This window comes from Melanerpes formicivorus, unplaced genomic scaffold, assembly GCF_026170545.1.
Source record: "Melanerpes formicivorus ecotype bairdi unplaced genomic scaffold, bMelFor1.0.p_v2 SCAF_3, whole genome shotgun sequence".
Lineage (NCBI taxonomy): Eukaryota > Metazoa > Chordata > Aves > Piciformes > Picidae > Melanerpes > Melanerpes formicivorus.
The window spans coordinates 23,132,955-23,146,222 of record NW_027142355.1 but is presented as its reverse complement, the minus strand read 5'-3'; the positions used below and the strand labels follow the sequence as shown (position 1 = coordinate 23,146,222).

The following is a 13,268-nucleotide window of genomic DNA, read 5'->3' as shown; positions in this document are numbered from 1 at the left end:
AAGTGGGGGGGAGGGGAATGAAAGCTAGTAACATTTAAGACTGCTTTACTTCAAAAGCATATCCTCTTGTCTCCACATGCTATGTACCTTAGGATCAAATCCCATCTCATTCAGTGCAGCATGTAAATATCTTCCCCATTAAATCAATAGCAAGAGTGAAGCCACAAGGGGATTTCATGGGACCTCAGGTACATCTCCCTTTTGAGGGTCAAAATGCCTCTTTGAAGCAGGGACGCACATTTGTTTGGAGAAGAGCTGAAGAAGTAAAAAGCTTGTCTGTGTTAAATGTCATTTTTGAGATGGAAAAGCTTTCATGGAGAAAAACCTCTTTGTATGGTACTGCTCTGCAAACGGTCAAGGTCCGGATATTTGATCTACCTTGGATGTTTGCTGAAGAGAAGCATCAAAATTTACCAAAGCAGCCTCAGGTTTCTGCAGTCACACACAAAAAAGGGGAATAAAAAAGATCCTGATGCCATTTTCTGGTTCCACTGTTGGAGCTGCCTTAGCCAGCAGGGAATTACTTAAGATTTGGCATATGTTCCTCTTCAAAACTCCAATTAATTTACATAATTTCTAAGAATAGGTTTCATAGAAGTGAAGGCAAAGCTTTTAATTAGTATTAGACTCAAAGTGATACACTGGATAATGAACTGCTCTCTCTTCCCTTTATTCACATTGACAGGGAAGATTTCTGTTAATAAAAGCAGCTACAGGAAGAGGACTGGAGGGGTGAGACTTTCCTGAAATGATTTTAGGCAGCAGAATCCAACCCTTTACTGCTATTTCACAGCATTCAAAGCTACCAATGAGGGTGTCATCAGCCATTATTTCTTAGCAACTTCTCCAAGTGAGTTTCAATTTTCTTTGAAATGAAGATGAATAGGCAGAGTATTTTTGATCAGCTAAAGCATTTCATAGCTTCATGCAATGGTTAAACTTCATTTCTATTGGCAGGCAATGCTTCCCAGGAGCAGCCTCACTGACCACATGGATTTAATTCAGTGGACTGCCTGTCCCAGCTAGGTGATGGAAATACCCTTTCTACAACAAAATGGGCATTGTCTACCTGGATTCCTCTAAGGTTTTCAATATGGTTTCTTACAGCCTCCTCTGATTCAATATGGTCCAGACAAGTGGTCTGTCTGGTGGGTGGGGAACTGGCTGTCAGGGTTCTGAAAAATAGTTACTTTTCAAATTAGCTGTCACAAGTGAGGTCTCCCATTGATAAATATTGGGCCCAACACTATTTACTATCTTTATCAGTGATCAGTATAAGGGGATTGAGTGTACCCTGATGACAGCAAACTGAGTGGGGAAGTGGACTCTTTGGAACAGAGAGCTACTCTGCAGGAAGACCTGCATAGGCTGAAAGGGTGGACTAATGACAATCTTAAGAAGTTCAACAAAGGCAAGTGAAAGGTTTTGCACCTGGGAAAACGTAATCCAAGAATGCAGCACTGGCTGGGATCTACCTGGCCAGAGAGCAGTTCTCTGGAAAGGGACCTGGGTGTCCTGGTGGACAGTAGACTCAGTATGAGTGAATAGTTTCCTGCTGCTGTGACAAAGCAAGCCAACAGCATGCTTAGTTGCATGAACAAGGGCATCACCAACAGAGATAAAGAAGTCATTATGCCCATCTACTCAGCACTTATCAGGACACACCTAGCATACTGTGTCCATTTTAGGTCCCCACTATACAAAAAGGGTGAAAGTGCTGCAGAGAGTCCAGAGAAGGACCACAAAGGTTATCAAAGGACTGGGAAATTGCCATATGAGGAAAGACTGAGAGAACTGAGTTTGTTCAGCCTGGAGAAAAGGAGTCCTGGGAGACCTCACCATGATCCAGAATTCAAATGTTGGCTACAGAGAAGATAAGGATTCTATTTTTGTGAGGAGTCACACAGAAAAGACAAGGAATAATGGGTACAAGTTACTCCTGGGGAGATTCTGACTGGGCACTAGAGGAACATCTTTCACAAGGACAACAATCAACCATTTGAATAATCTCCCCAAGAAAGTAGTGCATTACCAGATACTGGACACTTGAGATTCAGTTGGAAAGGTGCTGGGCCACCTTTTCTAGAACAAAGTTTTCCTATGACAGGTTGAACCAGATGATCTTTAATATCCCTTCCAACCTGGTATTCTGTGATTCTATAATTTTGTGACTCTGTGGCTGTTCAAGAGGAATCAAGAAAGATGGATTGCTAGTTGACTGAATGCAGAAGGGTCCCTCACAGCAAAGCAAAAAATCATGCCACAGAAAGTACAATGAATTAACACGGTACAAGCACCACAGTTGCTCATTCAGAGGGTCACACTCACATGATGGATTACAGCCTGCAACGGCTCTCACAGGTAATGAATGGGAAATTGCATAACCCTCCACTGAATGTCTGTCACTTACAGCCCAAACCCCCTGGCAAAAGACAGGGCTGTCACCGCTCTCACTACCAACCCCAAGAAGCAATTAAACTCAGCTTCACACAGTTTGAGAGCAGTATGTACTTTCAAATTTGCCAGTGTTCACAGGCTGTGACCCTCTGGGCCACCTGAAAGACAGCTCCACTTTGATAATGCACCTGTATCGCTGTCTCTATCTTCACATGGTGTGCTTTTCCAAAACCCTGCCTCAAAAATACTGATGGGTTTTGCAACAGCTTACTGCAACCAGCATCACCTGCAGGGCTAAAAGCTGGAATGTCTGAAGGTCAAATAACAACTCAGAAACAGTGCTGTGAGGAGAATCAGGCTCCTCATTCCCAAACCTCCTCTTTAAGTACTGAAATACCAACATAATTTCCTCCTTCATAGCTAAAGAGCCACTAGCAGTGCAGGTTTCAAAAGAGTCAGGTGACTTGGGAGCCTAAATGTCATTCCAAAAGAGATCCACAAAGAGATTTACATAAGTATTCAGACTTTTAAGGTTGCAGATAGGCTTTAGGGAAGTATCTGTCTGGGTGACATGCTGAAGTCCTAATAACAAAGTCACTAAGCATTGGCTTTAGATCTTGAACTCAAAAAGATATGCTTTAAAATTATGTTATGATAGTCATCTGCTCTTTCTGCTGTCTAAATATCGTGCTAACTCTACCTGGTATCTGAGTATTTTGACTCAACAAAGGTCATTTAAGTGTAAAACTCATATTTGCCCATGCCACAAGGCTGAAGTTCAGATAATTTTACAGTGCAGTGGGTCATGCAGATAGAACAAGGGGGACTTAGTTAAGCTGCTTTTGCCTGTGACATTCAGGCAAGCTGTATTCTGGGCTGGTTGCCCTAGCTGTGTCTACAAACCCAAGGAAAGACATCACCTTCAGATTGTGCAGTGCTCATTTTGAGGCCCTTCTGCTCAGCGTAGGACGCTGGACTCATCTCATTTAAATCCAGCAGCAGCGTACAGATAGAAGAAAGCTATACACTCTTATCTATAATAAGATTATATATTTAAACTCTAACATACAATAGATTACATTTGAGTTATATACTCTCTTTGAGTATATATACTATTACTCTCTGAGTAATATACACTATTTGAGTTATAAGCTCAAAATTGAACTCTAGTTTTTAAACACCCTAAAATCAGGGCTCTTTTGGTCCAGGATAGTCATAATCACACAAATTATAAGACTGCATCTCTATGCAGAATTCAGAACTAAGTCTGGATGCTGGAAAGTTGCAAATTCAAGGGGCTGATCAGAAACACTGAACACTCGATAAACGATTGCCCTGAGCCTCCTCTAATCCTCGTGAACTGCAACAGTGTGAAATGCTATTGTCTCCAGCCACATCTCTCCTGTTTTTCCCCTACTAAAAGACACAGAAGTGGGCCCCATCTAGTGTGATTGGAAACATATTATTTGATTCTGGTTTTGTTTACAAAGAAAGCGCTTCCCCCCAGTGTTTTCTCTTATTCTCCAAGAAACTGGCTGCTTCTAATAGCCTAATTTTAATCACAAAGCTCATGTGTGGTAGCCAGTCACAAACACAGTAATAGCAGCGGTTAAACTGCCTCTACAGGAATCTGGCATTTGTTTTTTAATTGAGAAAAAAAAAATAATTAAAAAAAGGGAAACCCTCCCAAATGCAACCCTCTGCATTATTTGCAGATGAATCAGTGTGGTTTGCAATTCACCAACTTCCGTTGCTAAACACTGGGCTATTTTCCTTGAAGACACGCTCTGCAGGGAGACAAAAATCCTGCACTAAGACACGATACAAGCAAATTGTCCCTCGGCTTGACAAGTGCCATCACAGGAAGACCAAATTGTAGCCATGTGAAGTGAGATGGAGAAGAAAGGGTGCCAGGAAGGATGTTTTAGAGATACTGTGACCCTGAAGTAATGAGTACGAAAGCCAGCTATGAACTGCACCTACCCAAGAGCCTCTTAAAAACTGTAGATGCTTCTGCTTGGGATGGAATTTAGCCCTACAGTTTTTAAGCTCCTGTTGTTGAACAAAAAAAAATAGTTTCCATAGAAACAGCAACATTGCAGAGTAGCCAGTCTCAATCCAAATATACCTTCTCCGTATGGCTCGGCCTGCCACAGATGGCATTAGGGCAAAGATCTCCTCCTACACAGCACCTGCTTTGATTCGCCTGGGCCGTGGAAGCACGGGAGGCAGAGGTAAAGGAGGCAGACAAGGCATCCACTTGGGGTTTTTCATGTGTTTGGTTTGGTTATTTCAACATCTTACACCACTTAAAATTGCTCCACCACTCCACAAGTGTTCACTAATGAATCCTGGTTGTATCACACACAGAGGTCTCATTTAATAGGTGTAAAAGTCAGGTGGAAAGGAAAACACAAGTGGAAACATCTACTTGAGTGCTCAAAGTCAAGCACCGGTGTCTCTTTTCACACCTCTAAATAGATACCTCAGCCACAAACAGGGAACGAGTCCTCATAGGCACTGGTTTGGACTGAATTTGCTTTCAGTGATGTCATGGCAATAATCATTATTGAGAAATCAATGAGGTTTTGCTGGAGAAGAGAGGGTGAGAATAAATTTTAGCACATACTGTGAGCTCCAACCACTCCACAAAACAGCTATGGACCAGAGCTGGCAGTTGTTTTCTTTGAGAAAAATAATGCATCTTTAGATGGATTATTTCTAGGTACCACTCATCCCCTACATGGTTGTAAGTGCACATTAGCCCATCTCAGTGGAAAAAAATTGCCACACCCAGGGATGCAGGAGGCAATAGCTCAGGTTGTCATGCACAAACTCCTCCAAACCAAGCCTAGATGCAGTAAGTAAACCCGTTCAGATCATTTTACTAACCTCTCACCATTCTGAGAGACCTTAACATGTAATGGAGAAGGACAACCACACATGTTAAATACACAGCTAGTGGGGTGAGCAAGTTTGAGGGACCTGGTTCTCATTTGGACCATCTGTTTTGCTTGAACTGACTCTGAAATTTCTCTTTCAACCCTGAATTTCATATGGTTCTGCCAAACAGACCCTTGGGCCATCTCAGACAGAACTTGGCTTCATTCACCTCCTTGGACTGTACTCCCTACCAGCTTCCTTGCAAAGTCCACAGCCAGAAAGGAGATGCAGATAGGTTAGAACTTTTCCCTGGTCCACAGAGGTAGCACCAGACTCCATCATATCTGAGTGGCACCTTTAATATCAGAGACGTCAATGCTCCCAAGAGTTGAGAAGGCAGCTACATTCATAGAGGTATTTGCAGTATACTCCTAATGATGTTTCCTAGGTCTTACACAGATAAATGGCTTTAACGAGCTGAGACAGGAGTAGGTCAAAAAGGCAGCTGAACAACAGAGGGACTGAGACACTGTGCATGTCTCCCAGACAGGCAAATAGCAGTCAGGAAGAAGGGCTGGCGAGTGCTACGGATGGGGAAGAACAGATGGAGAATAAATAATCTGGCAGCCTGCAAACAACATGGCGACTCACGGGTTATTAAAGCACAGCGTGCACAGTGAGGGCCAGCCAAGCCATCAGTGCATGAAGGGGCTGGGGATGGCTTATGGTGGGATTTGGCTTCCAAGTGAAACCAAAAGCACGTTCATTATAAGCTACTGCATCAATATATGCTCATCTATTATGGAAGCAGGAAGACAGAAAAACCCTGCTGGACTTCAAGTCTACTCCTATAGCCAGGTCAGGATTGTCCCTGAGCAAAAAGCAACCCTTGGGTTTCTCTGTTTTACATTTACTTTACATTTAAACTAACAGAGAAAAAAAAAAAAAAAAAAACAAACAACAAACCAAAGGGTTTGTTAAATTTGGGAGATAACACCCTCCTTTTAAAAAAAATTATAATTAAATCAAAGGCTTGCAGAAATAGTCTATCTTACTCTTAGAATTAAAATACACAAACTGATGGAAAACTATCTGTTAGAGCGGGACAAGGTATCCTGTTTTATATTTGTCTTCATACTTTTGTGTGTAGAATCAAGTTGTTCTGGCTGGAAAAATATCTTTGGGACCATCAAGTCCAACAACCATATAACTCTACAAAGTCTGGTGGTAAACCATGTCCATTCTTGTGTCCTAAGTGTATCCAGGGATGGGGACACAACCACCTCCCTTGGGAGCCCATTTCAGTGTTCAGTAACCCTCCCACTGAACTAGAATCACCATTCAATCCTGAATTTCAGGGGGCAGCTCTTGGCTGGGTGATGGGTGGTCCCTTCCTCACTCTCCTTAGCAGAGATTTGTCCCAGGTCATTCCTTCCATAATAACTAATAATTACAGGAACCACACAAAAGCTCCAGTTAGAAACAAGGGAACACTGGGCTGGGCATAGTGTCGCCATCTTTTTTGTCTGAGATTTTGAGATGGAAAAAAAAAAACTAAAAAAACAAACCCACAAAACTAACCAAACAAAAAATACCCAAAAACAAAAAAAGCAACTTTAGGAGAGGAGGACCAGAGGGTGGAGACAAGGGGAATGGAACCAAAGACTATAAATCAGGAATTGCCACCTGTTTTAGATAACACCTCTCCCTCCTAAGCGTCTGTGCTTTTCAAGCAGTTTAAGAGAGTTTGGGTTAGGGATGAGGCTGGTGACAGCTCCAGCCAAGCTAGTCATCAGGATACACTTTATGGCAATTGGAGGGAATTGGAAATAGAATGCCCATATGCAACAAACACGGAAAAATGATGAGCATCCCAGATCCTGGGTAGGATTTAGTTGCCCGAACAGAGGTGTCTGGTGTAAGCTGGAAGAAACCTAAGGATCCACATCATCTGTGTGGCAATGCCAGCGACGAGCAGTGTGAGCAATCTGGCAGTGCAGGCCTAGAGCCTGATATGGTGGTAGGTCATAAATGCAGAATCAGCTAGCAGTGTGGCAAAACAGTGCTGTGCCTGCAGCATGCAACTAAAACAAGACACTGGTAGCTATAAACATGGACAGTTATCTTGGGACAACAGGACATGCACCTGCATCAACAACCTCGTTGTGTCATTAGTAGTTGGACCAATAATCTGTAATAGTGCAATGTGTGGTCACTCATAGGGAACCAATGGAGCTATGCCAACGAGGCTCTCCGAGTCTATATAAGTCGTAGCAGTTGCCCTGCTACGCACTTCTTCTTCTGCCTTTCCTGTCTCCTGTTTCTTCTACACTTTACCGTGCTATACTTGCACTACAGGCCTGCTCCATAGGCCTGCACCTCAGGCCTGCACCATCGGCCTGCAACACTGGAACAATAAAGGAACAATACTCGATCACATTGGTCAGCCGTATTGATTCCCAATCTCCGTCGTCCTACACATCTGCATGCAACCCACAGAGATGACAGCAGACCAGGCAAAGCATAGTGGGATATGAGAAAAGATCCTCAGGATGCTATCCACCTCTCTAGGAGACTAAATCCCATGATCTGTGTCCAGCATTTATCTCACCCAAGACACAAGGCTTTAACTCTAAAAAAATACACTGATGCACAAACATTAGGGCTTGAAGGTGCTGTGTTTGGACTCTGACTTCCTGAAGGGTCTCTGATAGAGAGCACCAGCAATACCATCGCTGAAGCAAACAGCTAAAATTGTCCACTTCATTTGCAATCAGATCCTCTTAACAGCTGGACCACCCTTATTCATACCCAAAGCCCTGGCCATTTTTCAGGTGTCCTCTGAATACTAAGCCATTGTTTGCAACAGGTACCTGGCCAAATATGAGGGATCCCTACAGCATCCTCAAATCAAAGCAGAAAAAAACTGACAGATCTCCTTGAGTGTGCAGCCTTTGAAAATCCTGCCTGTATTTAGTTTTCTTTAAGGTTCCTCATGTTTCCTGCAAAGAACAGAACAGCAGAGGAAAGGGTGCATTGCAGAAAGCTTTTGTGAAGGAAAAAAAAAAAAAAAAAAAGAAAAAAACCACCAAACTTATTCCAGGATGTGCAGTTTGCAAAACACTATGTTTAGTAGCTACATAATAGCAGCATTTTCTGGAAGCTGAACATCAACATTCCTTCTCAAAGGATCCTAAAGCATTTTGCAAACACTTTCAACATATGGCCAAGTGTAAAATAGCAGAAGAAATAAAAAAGAAGATTCTGCTTGCAGTCTCCTCCTCAATTTTTGCAACCAGCTCGTGTGGTCTGGTGGTTGATGCCCACTCCTTGGATGCCAAATGGGAATCAGGGCTATGCCTTTGCAAAGGATTTTTGGATCTGCTGCCAAAGATCATCACACCCAAGTTCAGCTCTGCTGCACTTCTGAGCACTGGCAATTCAGGTTCAAATCCATGGCTTATGTCCTCTCAGGTGGAACCTGATGCTATTACACCAAAACCAAAGAGCATCAGCACAAACAGCAACCGTGGGCTGATAGATCCATAAGAGAAGCCACTTCCCACACTACAAATGTAGATCTGCTTTCCCAGCACCACCACCTGGGACCAGTTTGATGGTGCATTAATGACACTGCCCACAGTCACGCATAACTCAAAGGACAACTGCAATTTAAACTCACATCCAGCCAAATATGCACATGCTCACTCTAGGGACCACTCATGTCTGTGGTGCAAGCACACACACTCTCCTCAGTGATGGATTTCTGCAGGGAAATGTGGAAAACGCAGAATATAATTGCTCGGTGTGCAGTTTACCATATCTGCCAAAGTAAACATTTCCAGCTTTCCAGAAGATCTTTAACAGTTGCCAGCTGTCAAACCCTGTGTTTTATATCTCATCTAACACATGACAGTTACAGTAGCACAGAGCCCCAGGCACCATGTAGAGACATTACTTCTGTGTTGGGTTTGCAAAGTAATTTATAAAAAATTTAAAAAAGGAAAAAACCCAAAATGTAAAAGACGCCTTTGGACTCGACACTTTTTTTCCTGGGCTCCAAGGTTCTCTTTGAAGGTCACACATAAATTTTGGCTTATCTTACAAGATCAGGCAAGTGTTCTTTCACATAGAACGATAAAATATTTTGGGTTGTAGCAGACCTTTAAAGGCCATTTAATTCAACCTCTCTGCCTCAACACTTTCCTAAATTCCTGTTTCAGTCACTACTAGAAGCAGACATGCTCACAAGCATGGCCAAGCTCTCATACTTTTCTCCTTAATTAAGAGGCACAACATAGGGTTGATTCACCCTAAATGGTGAAAGTAGATTCACCCAGAATAAAGTGGTGCCCACACACAATTTATTCAGTCTCCTGCCTTCCCAGCACCAGGACCTTAGATAACACCAGAAACTCAATTTGGTTCATCTTGTGCTCAGCTTTCACATTACAAATAAAGAAGCACTATTGACCTAATCCTGCCTTTTAGTCATATTTGGCCTTGAAGCATCCCTCCTCTTGGACCACTCAAGCATTCCAATGTTTTGCATTGTCTTCTGAAGGGAATGCCTTTGCAAGCTCCAACCACATGGCACAGCAACTGGGATTTACTGAACTTAAATTTATGACCTTCATGCAACAATTAAAATTAGTGGGTTTAAGCCTGGCATGCTGAGAAGAGGCAGGAAAACAGCTGTTAGTTATAAACTTTAAAAAAATAAAAGGATGTTTTATGAGCCTCATCAGAACATTCTTCACTCTTTCCTACAGACAGGAATAAAATTTATACTTTACGCATTCCCTATCACAATTAATTTCTGACCCACACAAGGCATTTTTGATCTTGAAACTACATATGCAAACTTTAAGAGATTCAAACATTTTGCGAAATAAATGGCAGAGAATCAAAATCTCCACAGTCACTCCCATCAAACATGGGGCTTCTCAAACCCACCTTCCTGCTGAAAGCCAGCACAGAAAACTTCTCCCTTCAGCTGGCCTAGCAGAGCTTTCACATCACAAGCAAATGAGCCCTGCCCAGGACATAAGCAATGCATTCCCAAACTTATGTTGCTAATTCAAGTGCATCCGAGTTGAGCAAGGAGCGTGAATTCCTCACAGGAAGCTGCTGGCATGTCCCTGCAGAAAGGGTGAAGACAGCACCAGGGTTTTGTGCCATGCCAGCCATGTTGGGAGATAATGAGTGCTTCTTCCAATCATAGAATCATTTAAGTTGAAAAAGGCATTTAAGATTAAGACCAACCATAAACCTAACACTGCAAAGACATTATCCCACTCAGCACTTGTCCAGGCACACTTGGAATACTGTGCTCCATTTTGGACAGGCTGGAAAGGGTCCAGAGAAGGGCCACAAAGATGATCCAAGGGCTGGGAAGCTGCCATATGAGGAAATGCTGAGAGAACTGGGTTTACTCGACCTAGAGAAAAGAAGGCTTAGGGGAGACCTTTGTCACCATGCTCCAGTATTCAAAGAGTGGCTACAAAGAAGATGGAGAATCCCTTTTTACAAAGAGTCATATGGGAAGAGGAGGGAAGTTACACCTGGAGAGACTGCAATCAGATGTGAGGAAAACTGTCATCTCCCCAGGGGAGTGGTGGATTCCCCAGTATTGGACTTTCTTAAGATTCAGCTGGAGAAGGTGGTCAGTCATCTTGTCTAGACCATGGTTTTTTCAAGACCCTTGAGGTCCCTTCCAACCTGTTGTTCTATGATTGCATCATTCTGATTGAAGTCCACCACTAAACCATGTCCCTGAGTGCCACATCTACAAGTGAAATGCAGCAGTTACATGGGTGTTTTGGGGTGTCACAGTGCAATGCTGCTTCAAGGCAGTCAAGGAACCCAGAGGGTCCCTAGGATATGCAAGTCAGGAGCAGTGGTGAGGAGGACACTGTGGTGCCCCAGGTCCCCAAGCAAAAGTTGACACCAGTGACAGTAGGGAGCTACTGTACTGCAACACACCTCCCTGAGCATCCTCTCTTACCCACAGCCATGCTGCTCATCAAACTGCAGTGAGGATGCAACTGTTAGAAACCAGACAAGCACAGGTAGAAATCAGGATTATCTGGAGCCATCGAGACTAATAGCAGTGCAGATTTGGATGGGAAATTAAAACTGGTGCCTCAGGGCTGAAGCACATCTCTATTAAAAACCAGAGTGGGAAGGGAAAAAAATTGGGGGAAAACAAAAAAGAAATGTGGAAGCAAAATAATGTCCCACTTCCTGCACAGGTCCCTAAAGGAGCGTTCCCTGCCTTGTGGGTTTGTGATCAGATGAAAATTTTGGTGCAAGGTACCAGTTTGTCCAGTTTATGTCAACTTTCCTATCTGAAACCCTACAATTTCACTGTTGTTTACAATGCCCTTGCACAGCTCTGACAGAATAAGTCCCATTAAAAGTCATGTTGGAGATATCAGTGCTGAACACCCCTAGCCGCTAGCAAACACTGATTGCAAGAAATCAGTTCTCTGAATGGGAATTCTGCACATAACTGCATTGTATAAAAACACATCTCACTTGTGACCTTTCATGGTAATGTATTAGAGCAACATTCTCTCCTGCAAAAGTTTAACAGAAGCCACTAAACACTGAATGTTATTTATTCATTGCATGAAGGAAAAATGCGTCTCTTTTACCTTGAACACTTCCATTGGAAGAGGAAAATTTGCTGCATCATTAAGAGATTTTTCCAATGCGCATTTCCACTCAGACATAGTCTTCAGAGAATAGATATCTAATGATGACAAAAATAAAATAAAATAAAATAAAAAATAAACACAACAACAAAGCCAAGAGATGACTGTTTGGGGATCAAACATTTCTGCATGACTTAAGTATCTGTGTCATAAAAATGGGTAGTACAAATGAAATGAACAGTGTGTATATCCCAGGCTGTAGAGTGTGGATAAATTCAACACAAAACCATCTAGCAGGGGCACATTTGAGGATGATTGTGTTTTATATCCTGGAGTAAAACCCAGAAAGAAAGGCACGTCTTTAATTCTCTGCTGAAGAAATGAGAACAGTACTGTCTCATTACTTGAAAATAACAAAAAACCCCACAACACTCCTTTGATTTTCAGTTCTCCAAATACCTAATGTATTTCAGTTTGAGAAGCCTCAAGTCCTCAGCCAATACTAGTTATATTTGAACAAAACCAGGAATATTTTTACCAAGGCTTCTGGTTATTTTTAAAGTTTTATGTACTGCAGGGTGGAGGGTTTTGTGATGGGTGTGTCTAGGTGTGGGAAAGATCATTTCAGCTAGATCTCCACCCAGACCCATTTGTTGGTACCACACTCAAACACTCAGAATATCTCACCAATTCAAAACACTTAGTATCGTAGTATCAGTTAGGGTTGGAAGGGACCACAAGGATCATCTAGTTCCAACCCCCCTGCCATGGGCAGGGACACCCCACACTAGATCAGGCTGGACAGAGCCTCATCCAGCCTGCTCTTAAACACCTGCACTTACGAATTTTCATCATTATACTTTCAGGCAGTATCTTTGTGCAGATTCACATTGCTTTCAGTGAGTTTCTTTAAATAGGTTTAATATTATTCAATCATTGTATTAACAAGCCCTTTATGGTTCAGTGCAGGAGAAAGTCTCTGAATCAAAGGGAACAATGTAGGAAACAATAGTATGATGAAGAACATTATATTGGATTTACTTCTGCCCTGGAAAACATATTGTTATCCTGCACATAAGTTATTGCAGAACATTCATATCAAGGTCTTCAAGAGACAAGATTAGTAGATTGATTGCAACAATTATTAAAATGGAAATGAACATGTACTCAATAATAAACTTGAACCTTGATACGGAGTGAACAGTGTGAAGCCTTTCTTCAGTTTGGCTTCATGCACTTACATCACAGTTCAGTTTGGCCCAATTTGCACTTTAATTCTGTACATCTAATAACCATCTATATTTACTAGCTAGCAAAGATTTACTGCTG

At 42.4% G+C, this 13,268-nt stretch overlaps 1 protein-coding gene across 3 annotated transcripts in view; it reads right to left on the bottom strand.

The window, feature by feature from the left end:
- The window catches only part of SFMBT2 (Scm like with four mbt domains 2), a 128,033-nt gene that overhangs the window by 50,686 nt on the left and 64,079 nt on the right, over positions 1-13,268 (bottom strand). For all 3 annotated transcript variants that reach the window (XM_068168823.1, XM_068168838.1, XM_068168831.1), the window contains exon 7: positions 11,940-12,037. In XM_068168823.1, the coding sequence (XP_068024924.1) occupies positions 11,940-12,037 (98 nt within the window). The remainder of the gene's footprint in view (positions 1-11,939; positions 12,038-13,268) is intronic.